Below are 24,043 nucleotides of genomic sequence, written 5' to 3' on the forward strand. Positions count from 1 at the left end.
TATTCTGATCAACTGACCTACCACTCAATTAATTGTTAGACTAGAAGTCTTTATTTGCATGCAGTTTTTTAACACACACACGCGAGATGGGCGACCCACAGGAACACACACACACACATGCACTGAGTCGCCGATGAAATGTCTCTGCACTTTTCCCAACTAGTCCTTTATATGGATTTAATTACCACTGTACTAGCATTTTATATATAATTAGAGTGCATTGATGTTACTTGAATGTAATGTATGGCTATTTATATCATAATAAAAAATAGATATTATAATCCTAAATATAATCTTTAACATAGTTAGATATTCTATTATAATACTAAACAGCATCAATAACATTGTTAGATATTCTATAATACTAAACAGCATCAATAACATTGCTAGATATTCTATTATAATCCTAAATATCATCTAACATTGTTAGATATTCTATTATACTAAATATCATCTTTAACTCATTGACCGCCACGCTGTTTTCCCATCTCTACTCATGGCGCCAGCGGTATTGACCATTTTAGCGATGTTTGCCGACCCATTGTGTGTTCTGTATTATAGCTATGAAGACAATAGTATGGCTCATTTGACCGGCATTGTTTATAGTCCAACACTGACTAACCAGTTAATTTCTACATACTTTAGTTTGTGCGCTATTCCATGCTAAACATCGCCCCTTTCCAAAAAAATCAAATTTTTCCCCCTAGATCGCGAGATATGATGTGTTATATGCATTATGCCGAAATCGTTCGGGTTGCTCGCCTGAAACTCCAAATATTTCCAAATCAAAGGTATACCACATATATATATGTGTCTTCACAAAATCATTAGGGGGGGAGGGGGGTACAAAAGCATGTTTAGGTAAAAAAAATACCAGCAGGTCAGAAGGTACTCCAAAATGAATAAATCCCAGTCATCCCATCGCGATCGCAATCACTTGTGTATATTGGGCATGGCTATCATACGGGAAACAATAGATTTGCGGCATCAAATCTCCGACCGATTGCTATGTCCTGATCCACTTTGAGGGGGAAGCAGCCAGAGGTAACTCAGTACTGGAAGACAACTGATATCCCCAGTTCAAAAGGTAGGCGATACTGCCACCTGGCAGGATTCGATCGTCATTGCAATTTTAACGTAGGTAGCTGTGCCAGGGAGACACAGGCAGCTCCGAGCGAGTGTTTAGAATGGGGATCAAAGGGAAAAGATCAAAGGATCTAAAAATGAGAAAACTCGTTTTGGCGCTCAAGCGTTGGCGACGAAATGAGAGTATACTCGTTTTTGGCACCCAATGAGTTGACAATCTTACACATGGTACCATTTACCCTCCATCTACATTCACACAACAAGGATTATTTTCTTTAAGAAAAAGTATTAATAGAACTGGAAATTATTCATAATAGAGTGGCAAAAATAACTAAGTCAGACACAAGTTTCTTGAAATACAATGAGAATTTATTCAAACGGTGCAAAATAAAAAATAAAAATAAAATAATAACCTAATAAGGTAAAATCTGATGTTCTTTCTATCCAGATTGCACTGTCACACAGCCGGGGCTCTCCTCTAAAAAAACATAAAATAATTAAAACAAATTCAAATTAAAATAAAAACAACTGGTCAGACAATCAAATCAACTAAAAAATAATGCACAAATTTGGTTAAATCGATTGCCATTTACATGCAACAGTTCCAGTCCCATGCAACTAAAGTATTCCATGTTAATGTTGCAGTTGACGACTATTCTGTCCCATAGAAAAGACAGAAATGTACGATATAAAAATATTCTGTCAGCTGTTTGGGGGAAACTATTTTTCCGAGCAACCCTGTTCAGATTGGAGGGAATAATAATTAAAAGAAATTATAAAAAGAGCATAGGTTTGAAAAAAATGCCACCAATCACATCTTCGATCATCTGTACTGTTTTAGCATAGCACGGATTGGTGGCATTTTCTACTGGCAAAACACAAAACAAATAAAAGCCAGTCTGCTAGACAATTAGCCATGTAAGAAAGAACATCCTAAAATTGTTTCAACTAAACATTCCACAAGGAAACTTCTGAAAAAATCTTACTATAAATATATATTCTCAAATCATATGTCGCCAGGTTAGCAATGAGGAAATTAGTTTGCCAACGGCAAAAGCCTCGCGCTTCGGGAGGCTCGTTTTGGGAATCACCCTTGATAGCCAAAGTGTCATTTCTCTGATCAATACTGATTCCAACCCCAAAAAGAAAAATCAGGCTCTTACAAGCTTATCGTCCTCTCATCTTAGTGTCCATCAATATACATTCTTGTCTTTTAAAAACACTGTAAAACTTTGGGTTTACAAAAATAACTTGAACATATACAACCCCGCATTGTTTTTCTCTCTTTTCCTCTTAAATACAAAATATGTTTGCAGTCAAGTCCAATGTTCATCGTTCTCTGTGACACTTGCATTTTCCTTCCATAAAATGGAACTGTGTTGTATGCTAATTATTACATTTGAGGAGGGGGGGGGGGGGGGGGGGGGCGCACACATACATACACACGTTTTATAGATAGTCGTCATCTTCCCACTAAAAGATGATTTCGTGCTTGTGCCTTACTTGAGCTGAAATACTTATTAGCAAAATGGATTCATTCAGCATTAGTGCATGAACACACACATCAACACACAAACACACATCACACAAATATTGTTTGGGGTATAGCATAATGGTACAGTAGGGGGGAAGGGGGATCGTTGGTGCATTATTATTACAGTGTTAATTACCATATAACTCAAATGTTGCTTAAAAAGTACAGGTAGGGGGGGGGCTAATTTCTTGACCAAATATTACAAAGTGGGGGAAATCATCACCATCTCAAATTATTACCTTTATTATCTTGTGAATTAATGTCTTAACATTTTGAGATTACTGTATTTTCATTTGTATTTTTTGGTATATGCCATAACAAATTCCTACATTGAATAGAGACAATAGTGCCATCCATTGGGCAAGGCAGTGAATTGCATACTCAATTGTGCTTTGAACCGAACGGCTGATAAAGGTAGAATCTGTAATTCCGTCAAACAGCCATCTCTAGGCAAAAGAGCCCCTCTTGGTATCGCACTTCGTTTACATCTTTTGTTTTGTTCTGATGTGTGGGCTGGAATTTACAGTAATATAAGTTACAATATAACTACATATATTTATTATTAGTATGATTATTATTATAACTATATATTAAATAATATATATACCATATTGTTGCTACATAGTAACTTATAATGCTGTGAGTTTCTCCAGACCTCTCTTGGCAGAACCTGAGGTGTGGCGAACAATATCAACCACTCCCCCTGTCCCCACTCAGCTCCATGGTTTACATAGAGTGGATACAGTACAGTCAGGAAGAGTCTGAGGGCTACTGTTACTGTGCTGTCAGTTTCTAAAAAGACATTTCTCATGAGTTAACATAGCTCATTGGACAGCATGTGGAAAAACACTATGCTAACAGATCCGATGACATCAGCAGCATTAATATAGCCTGAATTTAGAAATTAAAAACCAAACCCATGGAAAATATCTTGTTCCTGACTGCAGGTCAATGACGTTAACACAGGGCCAATATCAACACATTTGATATGCTTCACTGGAAATACAACACAAGAAAATAATTTTCAATAGCTTCAAAATTGAAAATTGAAGAGATGGAAACATTTTTCATTTGCATCAAATTTGGAGTTACAAAAGAAATAAAAATAATACCAGAAGAGAAACTGCAGCAAATAAAACAAGTAGTGTGTACTTGATGCTCATCTTGCACAACAAACAAGATTGTAATGCCACAAAGGACAGAGACTGAAAAAGGCAACTAGGAAACTGAGTTAGAGGGTGACACTGGCACCAAAACGCTGTACCTCCTGAAGCCGAAGCCTTTTTAAAGAAAGGTTCCAGCCCCTCTGCACCTGCCTCCCTGCGAGTGGAGGTGGCAGTGTCTCTAGTTCTGAGAGAAACCAAAGGACAACAGTCAGAACTCTTCAAAAAACAGTAACAAAATGTCTATGGACATTAGGAAAAGTGCTTGAATTTGTGCAGAAATAGGTTTAAGCGACGGGTTCGGTGTCTCTTGAATGCACGGGGGGGGGACCACCTTCGGTGACGACTTTTGACGGCAGTTTGAGGGTCGATCAATCAAATTCATTATCAAAATTGGGTGTCCATTTTGTCCTGATACCATACAGGTAAGATTTTCCAGAAGTTGTAACGCAGGCCAACTAAGAACTATTCTGACCTTTCTAAACCATCAACCAATGAGAAGCTTTGTCACTCCCTAAAAACAAGTGACAAGTAGATCTAGGACCTCACCATGCATTTCACTGTATTCCCACATTTCACTGTATACTTGTATGCCGTGACAAATAAAACTCTTGACTTGACTTGATGTATTCTGTATTAGTGGTTCTCAACCTTCTTGGTGCATGACTCCTAAAAACCAGAGGAAGCCTCTTTCACGACTCCCAACAGGGTCAAACAGACAGAGCAGTGAATCTTTACACCAAATAATTATTAGTTTCCCCTTTCAGGCTACTTCACATGGTTAATACTTGGAGGATGAGCTTTAGACTTCAAATATGCCTAATTTCACAAGAAAAAAGGTTCTGTACCAAAATTATAAACATGAAGTATATACTTTTTCCTGACCCTCAGGTTGAGAACCACTGGCCATGTTAATTCTTTGGGCATTTCACTTTTGAATGTTGGTAAATTTTACATAATCCAAGTTGGCCACAAAGAAATGTAATGCTTCAAAACACTATCATGGATACAAAAAGAGGAAGACCCAGGGGAATAATAAAGGAACACTTGGTTTGAATAGCAACATCCCAGGAAACCATATCAAATACTCACAATCAGGCTCTTTGTTAAAAAACAAACACCCTGACGAACTTTTTTCTTCAGTCTTTCATCAAGTCTTTCAAAAGTTTGACATCTTGATAGCATCTGGGAGCAAAATAAAAAGTGTATGGTTTTTGGACACAATGTAGAATTTGGAGGCCACATCCCGCGTTGCCGAATAGAACGTCACTAATGGGGAGCGTGTGCCGGAACGCACTGGGACTTTACCTTTTTGCATTCTGGAACGTTAGCACCACGGTGGCCCGCAGAACGCTGACTCGCCGTTAGCATAGCGAGTTTAGCTTCAACTTGCATTCGAGCAAAAAACGAGGAGCGACGAAAAAAATTTACCCGACGAGAAATATCGCTTTTCTTTCTTTCCTCATAAAAAGGAACATGCAACGCGAGCATCTAGTAACAGTAGTGTTGAGTCTGCATACTGCTGAAATATCCCGACCTGGATGACACTTCCAAAATTGCCTAATGATACCCATCAAACGTACAGAGCCAAAACACTGTCACTTTTCCAGAAGTGGAGATACTCATTTCTGTTTGTGCTTTGCTTTGTAGTGTATCATCGTTTTTTAGTGTGTGCGTCTGTGTGTGTTTTTAGTGTGTGGGCATGTGTGTGTTTTTAGTGTGTGGGCATGTGTGTGTTTTTAGTGTGTGGGCATGTGTGTGTTTTTAGTGTGTGGGCATGCGTGTGTGGCGCCTGCTGTTTACATTCTCTCCACCGGGAGGAGACAGTAGCAAGGTGTTCAATGGGGACAAAGCAGAGGAGAGCCTGCAGCTCAACACACTCACACACTCGTGCGTGCACACACACTTACGCATGCGCGCACACACACTTACACACACACACACACTCACACACACACACACACACACACACACACACACACACACACACACACACACACACACACACACACACACACACACACACACACACACACACGAGCCACACACACACACACACGAGCCACAGCAAAATAATGTAACAGAAGTGCAGTTAGTTAGTCGTATAGTCTAACGTGCGCCTCCCCCTTCTTGGCCGTCAGCAGCCACTCCCCTGTTTGCTCCAGCGGTCGCGGCGACCCGGTGGCTCAGGGAGGTGATGCGGCCGAGGGGCGGGGGGCGGGGGGGGTGGGTCACGCCTCTATATTGTCTGTTTGGAGGTTGACCCACCCAAGGCCACTCAGCGAATTCTACCAGCATCACGGTCCGTTCAGAACCTGTGGATGGCCGGCTCCGTCTCCCTCCTCTTCACCTCCTCTCGGTAGCAGTAGGAGCAGTAGTTGCCCGTTTCGGGGTGTCCGTAGTAGGTGCAGCTGGGCGTCCGGCAGTGGCTGGTCTGCAGGCTGGCCAAGCCGCCGGCGCTGCCCAACGAGTAGTGCCTGACCGGGGGCGGCCCGCTCCGAGAGTCCAAGGTGGAGCGCATGTCCCGGAAGCCATTAGTGTAGCCGCCGCCCGCCGGTTCTGAGGTGGGGTAGTCTGGCGGGTCGTGCTCGGGGAGGTAGGAAGGGGTGAAGGAGGACGAGGTGAGGCGAGAGGGACTGAGCGAGGCAGGCGCTGGCGGGGCGCTATACTGGGGGTGGGGAGGGGCCTGCGAAGCGGGGCAGTGGCGAGGGAGGGTGGCGTAGGAGGGGAGACCGGGGTAGGAGGAAGCTGGCGAGCCGCCAGCTAACTGGCGCCGTGTCTCCATGTAGCCGTGCATGTGGAGGTGTTGGGGGAGGGGTCCTGAGGCAAGGGGCTGGTCCATGAAGGAGGGGCGGGGGATGGGCACCACCCCAGAGTACATAGAGGGGCTGAAGGAGGAGGACTTGAGGTTGAAGGTGGGCGTCAAGCTCTCGGGCGGCTCCTCTTTGGCCTCGTAAGGCCGGTAGGCCAGTTCAGCCACACCCCCCGTTTCCTTCTTGGGCGGCTGGACTCCGTTGGGCACGCCTTTCCTCTCCGCGTCACGGCGCTGCTGCTCCTGCTCCGCCCGGAAGCGCTCCTCCGCGTCGGCCAGGTATCGCTGGATCATCTCCTCCTGGAAGGGCTGGCGGTTGCTGGTGGTGAGCAGGCCGGCGAAGATGAACTTCCTGTCGCCCTGCATGGCGGCCCGCAGGATCCCTAGGCTCACCTTGACGTCTGCGCTGTACTTGTAAGGGTCGCCTTCGCTGCTGCCACCGCTGCTGTTCATGCTGCTCCCCGTCCCGTTAAGGCGCTCACTGCCCGAGGAGGGAGAGCCCTTACCAGAGTCCTCGGAGGCATGGGCAGAGGGAGAGCCCTCCTTGCTGCCCTTCCTCCCCCTCAGTGAGCCCTTCTTCTTCTCACCGCCTTCTTGCTTGGCTCCTCCCACTCCGCCGTTCTTCCCCGTCATCAGCCCACCGACGTTCTTCTTCAGCTTGCTGCCCAGACTCTTGCCGAAGCTGCCCAACTTATTGGCCACCGAGTCTGCCCTCTTCTTGTCTTTGTCCTTGTCCTTCTTGGTCTTCTCCTTGCCCGTTGTTCCCACGCCCGACGAGCAGTTACTGGAGGAGCTGGACGAGGAGGACGAGCTGTTCTTCGCAGAGGCCCCGCCTCCGTTGACCGTTGCTCCCGCCGCTGCTGCCGCGGTGGTGGTGGTGGTGGTGTCTCCGTTGCCGTTGGAGCTGCTGCTAACCGACTCTTTGTCCGACTCCCCCGAGTCTGGTGGCGTGCGGGCGTCCTCTCCTGCAGAGGCTGTAGGAGATTCAGGCTGGGCCAGAGGGGCTTGCTGAAGGGACAGAAAGAAAAACAGGTTCTCAGAAGAAAGGTCACGATACACCAGGGTATGAAAAGCCTAGGACCGATATAAGCAAGAGCCAATAAAGCGAAGATGACAAGGTGCTCTTTAGAGGGGTTAGTGAACTAAATGAAGAGATGGAGACAAGAGAAGTGTGGGGACAAGGGGTTCCAAGGCACTCTTGTATGATGATTAAGTGTTAAATGAATGTTCACAAGTCAATCAAGTGGTGAAATGGTCAGAAGAAATGGGCACCATCACGATTCTGGTCTTGTGTTTTGGAACCCCCGAAATGTAGCATACATTTCTTTTGTGTTTGTTGAAATCAGGACATGGCAATCAAACATATAGTTGAAACTCGACGGCCACCAATCAATTTTATATGAAATACTGCATTGTCCTGACTATTGTGTTATTTTGCTGCAAATTAGACCTGAAAAAGTGGGGTTGTCATATATTGACGCTCTAGAAATGGTAAAGAAAGTTGAACTTTTTTTTTTAAAGATTTATTTTTTGGCGTTTTATCGCTTTATTGCTACTGGGCAGTCCAGTAGAGAGAGACAGAGGAGGAATGGGAGACAGAGTGGGGGGAAGACATTCGGCAAATAACGACGGGTTCGGCTGAGCGCGCTATGTGGTTCGCCACTGGGGCGCCCCGAAAGTTCAACTTTAAGATAAGATATTCCTTTATTGGGGAAATTTTGGTATCATAACAGCATGGGGGAGGGGAGGTACAGGTATGGGCAGGGTAACAGTAGAAAGACATAAAAATAGACAAAATAATTTGATCTGAATATAGAAAATATGAGAAAAGTAAATGGTGTAATCAAAAGGTACAGATGAGGGTCTGTATGCCCTATCAGTTATATTATACAGTTAGACATAGCACACTACTATTCAACACAGTTAGACTAGCAGACATAGAACACTACTATTCAACACAGTAAGCAGACATAGAACACTACTATTCAACACAGTTAGACTAGCAGACATAGAACATTACTATTCAACACAGTAAGCAGACATAGAACACTACTATTCAACACAGTTAGACAAGCAGACATAGAACACTACTATTCAACACGGACTAGCAGACATAGAACACTACTATTCAACACGGACAAGCAGGCATAGAACACTACTATTCAACACAGTTAGACACAGAACACTGCTATTCAACACAGTTAGACAAGCAGACCTAACACTACTATTCAACACAGACAAGCAGACATAGAACACTACTATTCAACACGGACAAGCAGACATAGAACACTACTATTCAACACGGACTAGCATACATTAGGGCTGACCCCTATTAATCGATTAGTCGACTAATTGGTCGAAAGGGGCCGTAGTCGACTGGCCAACCTCTTAGTCGAATATAATAAAAGAAATTATAATAATAATAATTTTTAATTTTTTGTATCATTCTTTCCTAAAGAAAAGAGGCCTAGAAGCGTGGCTAACGCTAATGGCACGCATACCAGAGGCTAACTGCCTACGAAAACAGGCACAGAGGCAGGGTTTCCGTTAGAAAAAATTGTTGCCGGTCTCCGTGACCTGCAAGATTTCAATCTACCGGACAAATGAGATTAATTCCGGTCATAGTTTATTGAGCTTTAAAACAATCGATAGGCAGGCTATATAAAGAATGTCATCCTCAAGGCATGTAGATTTATAATAGTATTACTTAAAACTAGGCTACTTTTGCGTATACAGTCATTAATATATTCCAAATAAAATAAGTCCCTCGATACTCCGTGCTGCTGCTGACTTGAAATAAAATAGACCGCGTATGTGGGCAGTCGGTCCGACACTAAACAGCAGTCTGTTATAATCACATTTTTATGAGCTAACGAATTCCGTTATATTGGACATTTGTATTAATTATATCAAGCGAAGAACTGAGAAAGCAGAGAGACGGCAACATTATCGTGGTTTGCGTGACGACTCTCTCCACCTCGCAACGACTTATTTGCAAAGAGTATGGCGCTGCAGAGAAGCTGATTCAGCTGTTATTGGCTCTTTTCTGGGAACCGCACAGCAGCGCCCCCAACCCAACATTGGCTGAAAATGGCTGAATTGGAGTACTGCTGGAATACTGCATTGTGCTGATAGTGCTCTGGCTCTGCAGCTTCACAAAAGTTCGCACACCCAGCACTAAGCTCTCGCTGACGACATCGTTGTCATTATTAGAAGCAAAGAGGAAACAAATGTAATGATCGTTTTCGTTCATCGCATAGGCTATTTAAGTTTAGCCTATTTTAATACAATTCAAATAATCAAATTGTGCTTAGACTCAGGGAATTATTTTCACCGGACATTAAGACCGGAGAGATGAAATATGTCGGACTTCAACAGATTTTGCCGGTCAAATACCGGTAATTACCGGCTAACGGAAACGCTGCACAGAGGCACTGAAAGAGGATTTCACCCATCTAATGAACACACTAGACTAGACAAATATCAAGATGTATCCATCAGTGGACCAATTGCATGCTTTTGCAGAGGACAAGAAGCCTTCAGTCGACTCCTTCAGACATTAAGCACCCCCCACAGCCCAAATGGAATGATAAAAAAAAAAAAAAAAATGTAATGGTAATGTTTTTTTTTAAATATTATATATATATATATATATATATATATATATATTTTTTTTTTAAGTCGACCAATAGTCGACTAATGGCAAATTTTGGCCAATCCTAGTCGACCATCCAGATCCTTAGTCGGGGACAGCCCTAGCAGACATAGAACACTACTATTCAACACGGACAAGCAGACATAGAACACTACTATTCAACACGGACAAGCAGACATAGAACACTACTATTCAACACAGTTAGACAAGCAGACATAGAACACTACTATTCAGCACGGACAAGCAGACATAGAACACTGCTATTCAACACGGACAAGCAGACATAGAACACTACTATTCAACACAGTTAGACAACCAGACATAGAACACTACTATTCAACAGTTAAACAAGCAGAAATAGAACACTACTATTCAACACGGACAAGCAGACATAGAACACTACTATTCAACACAGTTAGACAAGCAGACATAGAACACTACTATTCAACAGTTAGACAACCAGACATGGAACACTACTATTTAACACAACCTGTTCCACCGACGGGGTCGGTAGACTCGGTACCAACCCCAAAATGGCATATGGTCATAAATCAATATTTTGTGTTGCATATTTTTAGCGATTTTTTAATCAAACGTTTTCAAGTATTAACATCACTAACATGTCACAAAAGCATGTAGAATGTATATTATCATCAATACGTTGGTTTAGCAATAGGTTAAAAGTGCCATTAGATAGTTTTAACTTCTCGATTAGCTGAAGTCTATTACAAGACGGCGACCATTTTGGAAAATTTTAATCATGGGAATTGTAGTTTTGTCGAGGGGATGCATAGCTGTGGATCAGCGTTGGAATTATTCCGAACTACACTTCCTGGCAGATACTGTGGGGGTTCAAAGTTCAGCGTTCTGAATGAATTATTTCAATAACTGTTATTATTCGGGATAATAAGCCACAAAAGGTAACATTTTTGACAAATATTGAAACACAGGTAGTTTCTCCTCCCTATTGTTAGCATGTAGCAACAATTAGATCTGAAATTAGTTTCAAAATGGTTGCACTGTGGTGAAAATAAAAAGGTACAGTAAATTACAGTAGATATCATTATCTGTTCTTATGCATGCCTGGTGATACTAAATCCAAATTGAACTCGGGCATTTGAAAGATAATATATGTATATATATATATAAATGTGCGAATTGGCTATAATAAGGTAATTTATAAGCATCATATTCTATATTCTATAATAATATTTCAAATTGCATTGGTCCGGATGGGAGAATTCAGTACTGTATCTACAGAACCTTCTGTTTAATCATCTTCCCTTTATTAATTTCCTTAGACTTTTTAAGTTTGGTCATTATTGTCATGGTGTTATTCACTGTCAAAGATTCAAAGAAAAATCATAATTCATATTCTCCTTTGTTTCATCACAATTTAAGCAAGCCTAGTAATAGACACAATATTTCTGACACTGTGAATACATTCCCTGAGGTCCATAGATGTACCTAGATACCAAGAATATGCATATGGACCTTGTAGAAGTGGAGCAATATTCCATTTACCTAGATATATATATATATATATGTACCACCCCCCCCCTTCCCCCATGCTGCTATGATGCCTGAATTTCCCCAAGGGGATCAATAAAGGAATATCTTATCTTATCTTATATATTTTAGGCAAAAATATTCCACAGGTGGAACAGGTTAAACAAGCAGACATAGACCACTACTATTCAACACAGACTAGCAGACATAGAACACTACTATTCAACACAGACTAGCAGACATAGAACACTACTATTCAACACAGTTAGACAAACAGACATAGAACACTACTATTCAACACAGTTAGTCTAGCAGACAGAACTACACTGGCAGAGTGATGCGTAGATCGGGGGGTGGCAGACCAGTGGAGACAAATGCAAATGACTCCCGACTTCCTACTAAAATATATAACTATTTTTGACAACGGCATGACTCAAGATGCTGACGCATCCTTCCAGCTTCTGAAACAACCTTCCTGACCAAGGCCTTCCTAGATGTGACCGTGTAGGGATAATTCCCGATAAAACCCCAGCTATCTTTTTCATCAGGATACTTCTTCAAAAGCAGATTGAACACAGAGATCCACTTAACTCCACCTCACACTTCTGGGTTATCCTTCCCAGCTTTCCGACATTAGTTTGTGGTGCACAAAAGGTCCTCAAAATAGTCAAGATATTAATCAATCAATAATATTCTATAGGCTTGCCGTGGTAGTCAGTGATACTGGTGTCATTCTGTGTTCAGGCATCCACTGAGTAAATTAATTGCCTACTGCACCTTTAACAACTTATGTAACAAGTAACAACTTAGTTTCAGTTTCACTTGTAAAGAGGATTTAACTTAACATGAACCCGAGTGAGACTGAAGACGACTAGAGAACAGATGACATGTTACCAATATTGGGCGAACAAGAAAACTAAAGAACTGCAAAATTGTAATTACCCTGCTGTGTTACAAACATTTAATTAATTCATCATGGATGGTTTTGTTTTAGGGACACATAGGCTGTAGAAAACGGGAAGGGAGGAGGGCAGAGCCAAGTGCAGAGTGTCAGTGTGCGTTGTTAATTCTGTCCGCTTGTCACCATGCCTAAGCAAGCTTCAACGTTTTATTCATCATCTACATTTGGCAATACAAGCTTAATATACAACGTTAAAGATTAATGTAAGCCAGTGTAAAGTAAAGATATTGATATCCCCTCATCCACCAAATAGTTGACTTGCCGTGGAATCGCCTCACAGCAAACACCGAATATTGAACATCGTCAAAATCCAATGCCAGCTACCAGGTTGCTCAATGAAAACAGTAGTGAACTGTAGTTGATTAAATTACTTTATTATGACATTAGGTTGCATTAAATCCACTCTAACGAAATTTGTTTGCTCATAAAATTTGTGACATTCTAAATGTGATTTAGTGTTGTTTAATGTCTGGGACAAAACGCCCCGACTCGCGGGCCAAGTTTTATGATGAACGGTCTTTTCGGAGTCAGTTCGACTCGCGTAATATAGATAGCGCTGGTCACAAGTTAAGTTGCTATAACGTTAAGATAAGTGTAATTTAACGTTTCGTTCTCTCTGCTATTAACACATTCCCTGCCACGCACTTTCAGCATCTTATACCATTCTCTGCCAGTACTGTAAGTCTATGGAGATGTTCACCTTCTTTGCAGGGCTATAACTTTTTAAATTGTATTGCTAAATTGACATTACTATGGCCCATTCAACATCGATTATCTATCGTTCAGGATGTAGGAACGTTTTACTTTTTCATTCACACATTCATACGAAAATACCATCTAGAATATAAATATGTTTTTATCGTTTTCTGCAGTAATTCCTAGAACGTGAGATATAGGCATAAATGCATATATAGATTATCAAATGCCGTTTGTTGCCGATCCACGCTATATAAAAAATGTCAACTGTACATTATCCTAAACGTTATGACTGATCATGCGCGAATGAACGGAGGGGGGGGTCGTTTATAATTCTGTGATTGTCGTTAAATGCTTTATGTAGTATGGGTGATATATAGATCCGAGCAGTTTGCATGGATAATAATAAACAAACAGGCTGAAAGTAACGTCAGCCTCCTCTTACCGTTGGGCGATGAGAATGGAGCAAAAAGATCCCAGTTATTTGATGGGGATCGAGTCGATCCATTTCCGGTTTGTATAATAACAATACACGCCCAAATCATGTAGATTATTGAGTTATGGCAGCGATCCATATCCACAGTGTGTGGCTAGAGTCCTGCAACGATATGCGAGTGGCCGGACGCATTTAGGAGACGCACCGATATCCAACCGGCCATTTCCGGTTTGGCAACTCGCCGATCATCCACCAGGGGGCAGTATTGAAGCATTGCAGAGTTGTGCCGGCTCACACAGCATCAGACCAGGCTCCGTGAGGGAAATATGAATACCATGGCGAAAATATGAAATATGATCTCAATAACGTTGTATGCCGTGGATTGGCAGAATTCGCATGAACTTGAAACACGTCGTACAACGTGATTGGCGGGGAAAGTGTTAAGAAAGGAGAGCTATCGCCTGTGTGTGCTTCAACACCTGTCTAAGTACCTGTGATTAATGAATGAATAACACGCACAGACAGACCACACCCATGCAGAGCAACCCCCATAGCCCAGCGCTGTAGTCTTTTTGGGACACATACTATCGGACAAATAACAATAATTAACTCATTTACAAGTTGTATTAAGTTTTGCAAATAAGGGAACATATAAAATATGTCAAAGCAGTCAAAAAAGCAATATTTCGATTTTTACCTATTTCTGAAATGCCAGACATTTTCGCGATTTCTGAGCAATGTTATCTGCCGTCACAAGTCGGGTTTGACCACGCCGAGGCACATATGTGTGCCACCTGTATGGCCAGCCATCAGCTAAGAATGTGAATGATGCAAGATACAAAGCATTCTGCATGGCGTCATCGGCTTTGCCAGAACTCTCTATGGCCCCGACAAGTGACGCCTTGTACCAACACTGCAAAATGGCAAATTACCAAGCACCTATAATGAGACATTCATTGAAAGCTGTAATGTGTGCCCCTTCACCTGTGGCAATGGGTGGCACGTCGAGGATGGGGAGATAACAGTGACCTGGATGACTAAAAATCCGGCCCCTGATAGTGTGTTGCAGATAGTCCAGTGCGTTTGCAAAAAAGGCAAATGTGAGACAGGAAGATGTTCCTGTGTGTCTGCAAAACTGCCATGTACAGATCTATGTCAATGCCAAAACTGTGCAAATGTTTCTAAGGAAACTGAGGATAGGGATACGTGGAATGATGACTCAGATGATAGTGGTGAGGATGATTAACATCAGTGTTGCCTGGGAAGTGTGGTGGTGGATGAGGGTGTGGACTGGGGTTGGGATGTATATGGTGAGGGGATTAGGGTTATACAGTATGTTGTATAGTGTGATTTGTTTGTATTTTTGTACCTGCATTCTATTTTGTTTTTAAATGGAAAATAAAACGGTTAATGAGTAACCTATTGATTTGTAAATTTTTTGACATTATTCCAAATTAAGGGGATTGTGTAGTGTTTTGATTGATTAACCATCTTGATCAAAAGTGTGTGGGTCTATTCTTTTTCTCATTATACTATCCACTGAACTGTTTTATGTGTACAACCTCAATCTTTAGAAAATTGTACCAGCATCTTTAATATTGCAGGTTGGGAAGGTAAAGAGTTTTTGATAAACATTTTCTGCATATCATGGTATAAATTCACATTCAAGTATACTAATGCACCAATATTTGACTCAGATGTTTAGGTACATGTGTAAATGTCAATTTCAGATAGATTTAGTCTGCCCAACAAATCTTTAATTATTTTTTATTTCCATATATACATTTATGGCCCCTGACAAAATTCGACAGGATATCTTGCGGAGAACTTTTAACCCAATGTCCATGATGGTATTGTCTATGAAAAAAATGCATTCAGAATGGAGTTTGCAGATGTGGGAACAAAAATCTTTTTCTAGACACTTTTCAGGCTTCACCTTATGGCCTATTACATTGCATTATGTATCTCCGTGCTGGCTTTAAAGTCATATTGCTCAACAATACACACATGCACTGAGTGGTACCATTAAACCTCCAACATCAGCTATTGCTAATGTCTGTCAATATTTGACTGTATATTTGAATAAACAGTCAATCATAAGTAAACAGTGTTTAAAGGGGAGGTGAAGCATTGAACAATATGAGCCTAGTTTGTTTGTTGTGTACCTTGGGTAAGACAGGGTCCTATAATCAAATGTGAAATCCTGCTTATTTGTCTGAAAACTCAAATGTAATTTCCCTGTTTTCGCCATTGAGCGGCGCCATTTTAGATGGTGACGTCACGGTGTTGGTTTGGTCTGGCTCCTGGTTTACACTGCTGGTTAGCTGCCTAGTAAACATGGAGTGTCTTGAAGGTCAGTCAGTAAATGCAACGTTGCCTACCAAACAACGGGACCGCGGTGGTTCTTTTTGTATTGCTCCCGGCTGTTCAAAAAATTTTAGCGTGTGAAAGAGAGAGGAAAGTTGGTTCATTTTCACAAACTACCAGTGAAAAAAACAGTGTTATTGGCACGTTGGCTTGGCTGGCTGCACTCAAGCGGCGCGATCAGCCTGTTGGACAGGGAATGAAGATCTGCAGCGAACACTTCATTGCCTCGGATTATGTTGTTGATGGTGAGAGGTTTGTCCAGAAGACCACTAATCAGCTGAAGCCCGATGCTGTTCCCTCGGTCTTCGACAGACAGACCGGCCCAGGCAGTTCAACCAGAGTCGCGGAGCATTTAGCGTGCTGGCTACCTAGCTATGGTTCAACCAGCATCGCGGAGCATTTAGCATACTGGCTACCTAGCTACGGTTCAACTAGCTGAACCGTAGCTAGGTAGCCAGTATGCTAAATGCTCTGCGACACTGGTTGAACCGTAGCTAGGTAGCCAGTATGCTAAATGCTCTGCGACGCTGGTTGAACCGTAGCTAGGTGGCCAGTATGCTAAATGCTCCGCGACGCTGGTTGAACCGTAGCTAGGTAGCCAGTATGCTAAATGCTCCCCGATGCTGGTTGAACCGTAGCTAGGTAGCCAGTATGCTAAATGCTCTGCGACGCTGGTTGAACCGTAGCTAGGTAGCCAGTATGCTAAATGCTCCGCGACGCTGGTTGAACCGTAGCTAGGTAGCCAGTATGCTAAATGCTCCGCGACGCTGGTTTAACCGTAGCTAGGTAGCCAGTATGCTAAATGCTCCGCGACGCTGGTTGAACCGTAGCTAGGTAGCCAGCACGCTAAATGCTCCGCGACGCTGGTTGAACTGCCTGGGCCGGTCTGTCTGTCGAAGACCGAGGGAACCGCATCGGGCTTCAGCTGATTAGTGGTCTTCTGGACAAACCTCCCACCATCAACAACATAATCCGAGGCAATGAAGTGTTCGCTGCAGATCTTCATTCCCTGTCCAACAGGCTGATCGCGCCGCTTGAGTGCAGCCAGCCAACGTGCCAACAACACTGTTTTTTTCACTGGTAGTTTGTGGAAATGAACCAACTTTCCACTCTCTTTCACACGGTAAAATTTGTTTGAACAGCCAGGAGCAATACAAAAAGAACCACCGCGGTCCCGTTGTTTGGTAGGCAACGTTGCATTTACTGACTGACCTTCAAGACACTCCATGTTTACTAGGCAGCTAACCAGCAGTGTAAACCAGGAGCCAGACCAAACCAACACTGTGACGTCAGCAACAAAATGGCGGCGCACATGTTCATAAATGCTACATAAATGGACATAACAAATAGTTTTTTCTTAGAAACGCCTTATTTTTATAACGTGATTTTTTTCTGTGGTTTATCTAAATACTAATTTGATGCTATGATGACTATGTTTATATCGCTATGCTTCATCTCCCCTTTAACAACAGCCAAACGTAGGTCACAACACATAAGAAGCTAATGCATGTTAAAAGGAACACGCCAACATTATGGGAAATGCGCTTACCATCTTCTCCAGTCTGACAAGAAGATAGACATCAATTTCCTCTCTGTATGTTCAGTAGAAAGCTATCTGGCTGCAAGCTAGTTTAGCACAGCACAAATGAATGGAAGTGGACATGGACCACTAGCCTAGTTTAAAACTCAGAGAGAGTGGTTTTGGCCAACAGCTAGGCTTTCCCATAATGTGGACATGTTCCTTTAATAACTATACATTATACCAAAGAGCAATGTGACTTTAAATCCCTTCCTATTGCAGACAGAGTTGCATAAAACACAACATGGCCCCAGTTGACATTATGTGAAATCTCACCTGTACCTCACAAGGCAGGGGCAGCCAGGTGACGGTCATATAGCTATGCAACATCTGGAGCTTGGCCTCCAAGGACAGGGTCACGCTGAGAGAGAGAGAGAGAGAGAGAGAGAGAGAGAGAGAGAGACAGATGGATAGATGGGAGAGGGAGGGAGGGAGACCAGAGTCAAAATTGAATGAAGGGTGAACATGACCATCTGTCAGGTACCTTGTATTAGGCTGAAATATTACAAGTGATGCACAGACTGTTTTTCACTGCCATTATGGATACAGAGTCCTAAACGTTAAGTATTGAGTATTGATCTGATCCATCACTTTTATTGAACAGTACAGACTGAAGACCATTAGTTTGGAGTCACTGGACAAAAGTTATTAAAATATCATCCATTTACACCATTAGAAAGAACCAACATGTTACCATGTGTCAACAATGCAGAAAATCAAGAGTTTTTTTTCTATAATTTCTGACACCGGTATCAGGTTTTAGTGTTGGTGAAATACTCTCCTATTTTAGCTTGGTATCGGCCCAATATTGCATCCCTAATCACAACCTCCGAGGCCAACCCCTGCACAACATCCAGTGGTTGGAAGCCTAATAAGGACAAGTGAATGTTTACTACAGGGGAAAAGTGGCCACTTGCCAGCAGCTACATTCAATACGTCAATCTAAATCCACACAGTCACAGTGGCAGCGAGCCTGAACTCAGTGACCTCCATGAGATTATTCTCTGTTCCACGCAAAGCCAATATCTAGTGAGGTCACACAGTGTGTCCTTTCTGAAAGCAAGGGCCTAAGCAGCTTGTCTATACAACATGTGCAGTAGATATCATATTATTATTATATATAAATGATCTTCATACGCATTGACCCTATTTCACTTTGACATCACCATACAAACTCTGCGTTGTGCCATGGGATGGAAAACCGGGGGTACATTCAAAACCGAGGCCATTATGGTTCAATGATTCCAAATGGTGATTCTGGCGAAAATGTCAGCTAATGTCAGCATAAGAGTGGAAGACGATGAAGTAGAAAGTTTAGTTCTGTGGTTTCAACATAGAGGTCTCACTAACTACCATGTGTCTCTTGGGGTTTAGACCAAGGTGTCTGTATTTACCAAGCTTTACTCACAGATGTGGAAGTAAACAACTGTTGGGGCTGACCTGAGACCAGTGGTTGTGGAACCTCTACACCGACATCGTCACAGTAAACAGTAAAATATCCCACTTCTGGTACATATCTTTGTCACAAATTTGAGGTATCCTTGAATTTTTTTTTTTTAATATCGGAGTCTCACTTTAAACATCAAACAATCAAAACACTATGCAACTGTCCAAATAATATTGAGCTACCTGTACATTATCCAGGGTCCTTGGACAAAAATCTATTTGTCCAAGATGCAAATTGAACAAGTTATTTTCATTCGGTTCCTATTTTGATGTTCCCTGTGTTGTTTCATTCATAGCAGGCATTTAGAGCTAATCTCATAGTCCCTGGTGGTGCGTGTCACTAATTTGGAGTCAAGAGGTCAATCTCCAAGCACTGACACCACATCCTGTAGGGAGTGTGTGTGTGTGTGTGTGTGTGTGTGTGTGTGTGTGTGTGTGTGTGTGTGTGTAGACACGCAAGCAGGCAACACGTGCATAGGGCAAAAACAAACATACATTAACTGGACATAGGTAGTAGTAAGTAGGTCTGATACCAGGATTAAAACAGGGTTTGTATCAGAGAATATCCCCAGTAATAAAAAACAATATCAAGAGAAATGTGTAACTGTTTTCAGCATTTTCTTTTGTCAGGAAAGATAAGCATGTTAGATCTCTCTATGGGTATAAAAACTCAGTAACATAAATGTATTTGATTGGTACTTAGTATCAGCCCGACTCAGAATTGGTATGAGCAGTGACAAGTAGCACCGTCAGACTAGTCGCTTCACAGTACTGAACATCTTCTGCGAGTTGTTATCAGGAGTTAGAAAGTGGACCCACCTTGCCAGCATCACATTGTTAGTGTCATCCTTGCCCCACTCCCAGTCTTTCCCAGGGTCCACAGCGAAGTGCACAGGCAGCATCTTGTGTTCCGAGTCAGTGAGAGGGATCACCACTAGGGGGAGACAGGAGAACAAAAATAAGGTTAGTCTTGTTAAGGAGAGATTCATCTTTTAATTTGTTTTAAACCCAGCACGATAAATACCAACAAGTCCCATCAAACTATGCCATCTCCATTCTGATGACACCTAGCCTCTTGGATTTAAAATAGGTACATTCAACTGTGTGATACAGTTGAGCAGACTACAGATCAGCATAACTCTTACAAAGACCCAAGACACAATCTGAATAATCAGAATGTGAATAAGGGCAGCCCTAACAAAACACTCCATCCTGACTTCCACTCCCAATGTATAATATATAAATGCAGTCCAATGTACAGTACGACATCTCAATATTAAAATGTGTTCTGAAGCATTAAAAGGTTTGTGTCGTTTATCACACAGTAAAATAGTCCTGTATTTGTATTATGTTCTTGTAAACTAGGACTTGTGATAAACCATATGTTCTGTACTATAAACTAGGGCTTGTGATAAACCATATGTTCTGTACTGTAAACTAGGGCTTGTGATAAACCATATGTTCTGTACTGTAAACTAGGGCTTGTGATAAACCATATGTTCTGTACTGTAAACTAGGGCTTGTGATAAACCATATGTTCTGTACTGCAGACTTAGTCTTGTAAGTGGTGGCAGGTGATAGTGATAGAGAGTTAGGATGCAGATAATTATAACAGTCTTCATCAATACCTTGCTCTTTACTGCTGTCCCTCTGCTCCATGGAGACCAGGGCGGAGAAGTGCGCCTGGTCGTAGGCCAGGACCAGGGGCGAGCGATGACACTTGGCAGACGGCACCTCCAGCGGTAGATAGATCCCCCCGAATGGGATAGGAGCAAAAGCTGGGGGGGGGGGGGGGGGGGGGGGGATTTAAACATCATGACCTCAGCATTGTGGCTTGGCTGATAAACGGCACTGAGGAATCTGAGCCAAAGTCATTGTGGGTCATCACTTTTAATATTAATAACTCAATCCTGGGCATTTTAACCTTGTGGGAAGAAGATTAGCACCCCCCATAATATTCAGCCTATTATGATTGCTGTGCTAGTTCAGTAACAAGACTGCTGTTGGAGGGGGGGGAGAGAGAGAGAGAGAGAGAGAGAGAGAGAGAGAGAGAGAGAGAGAGAGAGAGAGAGAGAGAGAGAGAGAGAGAGAGAGTCCATGTCGGGGGTTCCCATCAACTCTTTTAGCTGGTGACTTCACACAGAGTTCCTAAAATTCCATTGCCAACCACATGACCAACCAACACTGTACAGATTACACATCGTACCAGGTGCATAAACACCATTTCATTCCTTGGGGGGGCAGATATCAAGTAACATGGTCATTGACAACTGTGTGCACCAGGCTGCATGGGCTGCTGGGCTTCTCTTGTGTTCAGATTATATCCGCTTGTCACATAAAAAAATATAAAAGTTATTTTAGTGTGATACCCACCTCCCCATACTCTATCATGCTAGACTGGGACCTATCCTCTCTCTATCATGCTAGACTGGGACCTATCCTCTCTCTATCATGCTAGGCTGGGACTTATCCTCTCTCCATCATGCTAGACTGGGACCTATCCTCTCTCTATCATGCTAGACTGGGACCTATCCTCTCTCTATCATGCTAGACTGGGACCTATCCCCTCTCTATCATGCTAGACTGGGACCTATCCTCTCTCTATCATTCTAGGCTGGGACCTATCCTCTCTCTATCATGCTAGACTGGGACCTATCCTCTCTCTATCATGCTAGACTGGGACCTATCCCCTCTCTATCATGCTAGACTGGGACCTATCCCCTCTCTATCATGCTAGACTGGGACCTATCCTCTATCATGCTAGACTGGGACCTATCCTCTCTCTATCATTCTAGGCTGGGACCTATCCTCTCTCTATCATGCTAGACTGGGACCTATCCTCTCTCTATCATGCTAGACTGGGACCTATCCCCTCTCTATCATGCTAGACTGGGACCTATCCCCTCTCTATCATGCTAGACTGGGACCTATCCTCTATCATGCTAGACTGGGACCTATCCTCTCTCTATCATTCTAGGCTGGGACCTATCCTCTCTCTATCATTCTAGACTGGGACCTATCATCTCTCTATCATTCTAGGCTGGGACTTATCCTCTCTCTATCATGCTAGACTGGGACCTATCCTCTCTCTATCATGCTAGGCTGGGACCTATCCTCTCTCTATCATGCTAGGCTGGGACCTATCCTCTCTCTATCATGCTAGACTGGGACCTATCCTCTCTCTATCATTCTAGACTGGGACCTATCCTCTCTCTATCATTCTAGACTGGGACCTATCCTCTCTCTATCATGCTAGGCTGGGACCTATCCTCTCTCTATCATGCTAGGCTGGGACCTATCCTATCTCTATCATGCTAGGCTGGGACCTATCCTCTCTCTATCATTCTAGACTGGGACCTATCCTCTCTCTATCATGCTAGGCTGGGACCTATCCTCTCTCTATCATGCTAGGCTGGGACCTATCCCCTCTCTCTATCATTCTAGGCTGGGACCTATCCCCTCTCTCTATCATTCTAGGCTGGGACCTATCCTCTCTCTATCATGCTAGACTGGGACCTATCCTCTCTCTATCATGCTAGGCTGGGACCTATCCTCTCTCTATCATGCTAGACTGGGACCTATCCTCTCTCTATCATGCTAGGCTGGGACCTATCCTCTCTCTATCATGCTAGACTGGGACCTATCCTCTCTCTATCATGCTAGACTGGGACCTATCCTCTCTCTATCATGCTAGGCTGGGACCTATCCTCTCTCTATCATGCTAGACTGGGACCTATCCTCTCTCTATCATGCTAGACTGGGACCTATCCTCTCTCTATCATGCTAGGCTGGGACCTATCCTCTCTCTATCATGCTAGACTGGGACCTATCCTCTCTCTATCATGCTAGGCTGGGACCTATCCTCTCTCTATCATGCTAGACTGGGACCTATCCTCTCTCTATCATTCTAGGCTGGGACCTATCCTCTCTCTATCATGCTAGACTGGGACCTATCCTCTCTCTATCATGCTAGACTGGGACCTATCCTCTCTCTATCATGCTAGGCTGGACTCCTCACCCTCTCCTCCAGAGTCTCTCAGCATGGTGTCTGCCACCACCACAATGGGTCTCCTGAGGACGTGGGCCAGGACAAACACATGGAACTCCTCCAGACTCTCGTACACCGGCTCCTCCGAGGACTCCACCCTGGAGACAGCAGCACAGGAGGAGTGTTAAAGGACTTGGGCCATGCATCAATGTGAATGTGGAAGCTCAACTGAATGGCTCTGTATTGGAATCAAAATTTTATTCAAACGTTTATTCAATTCATATATAAACATAATACTGTGTGAACTAGTAACTTGGTGAAAGGGTCGTTTAAAACTTGGTGAACCCGTATAATACAATACAGCCCTATGTTACACCCCTACAATGCAGCCCTAGGTTACACCCCTACAATGCAGCTCTAGGTTACACCCCTACAATGCAGCCCTAGGTTACACCCCTACAATACAGCCCTAGTTTACACCCCTACAATGCAGCCCTAGTTTACACCCCTACAATACAGCCCTAGGTTACACCCCTACAATGCAGCCCTAGGTTACACCCCTACAATACAGCCCTAGGTTACACCCCTACAATACAGCCCTAGGTTACACCCCTACAATGCAGCCCTAGGTTACACCCCTACAATACAGCCCTAGGTTACACCCCTACATTACACCCCTACAATACAGCCCTAGTTTACACCCCTACAATACAGCCCTAGGTCCGCAACCTGGGCGTTATCCTGGACTCGACCCTTTCCTACCAAGCCCATGTCAGTTCTGTCACCAAATCCGCCTTCTTCCACCTCAGAA

The 24,043-nt window shown here is 43.1% G+C and overlaps 1 protein-coding gene across 2 annotated transcripts in view; it reads right to left on the bottom strand.

The window, feature by feature from the left end:
- Positions 1-1,443: 1,443 nt before the first annotated feature.
- otud7b (OTU deubiquitinase 7B) overlaps positions 1,444-24,043 on the bottom strand; it is a 130,863-nt gene continuing 108,263 nt past the window's right edge. Inside the window, exons 8-12 of one of the 2 annotated variants that reach the window (XM_084336492.1) lie at positions 23,263-23,390; positions 20,873-21,022; positions 20,064-20,178; positions 18,081-18,159; positions 1,444-7,603 (exon numbers count right to left, since the gene is read on the bottom strand). In XM_084336492.1, coding sequence (XP_084192618.1) covers positions 6,092-7,603; positions 18,081-18,159; positions 20,064-20,178; positions 20,873-21,022; positions 23,263-23,390 — 1,984 coding nt within the window. In that variant the 3' untranslated portion in view covers positions 1,444-6,091. Of the gene's footprint in view, positions 7,604-18,074; positions 18,160-20,063; positions 20,179-20,872; positions 21,023-23,262; positions 23,391-24,043 lie in introns of both variants that reach the window. The other variant, XM_084336491.1, reaches the window with a different exon arrangement.

Source organism: Notolepis coatsorum (assembly GCF_963971535.1).
Source record: "Notolepis coatsorum genome assembly, chromosome: 19".
Lineage (NCBI taxonomy): Eukaryota > Metazoa > Chordata > Actinopteri > Aulopiformes > Paralepididae > Notolepis > Notolepis coatsorum.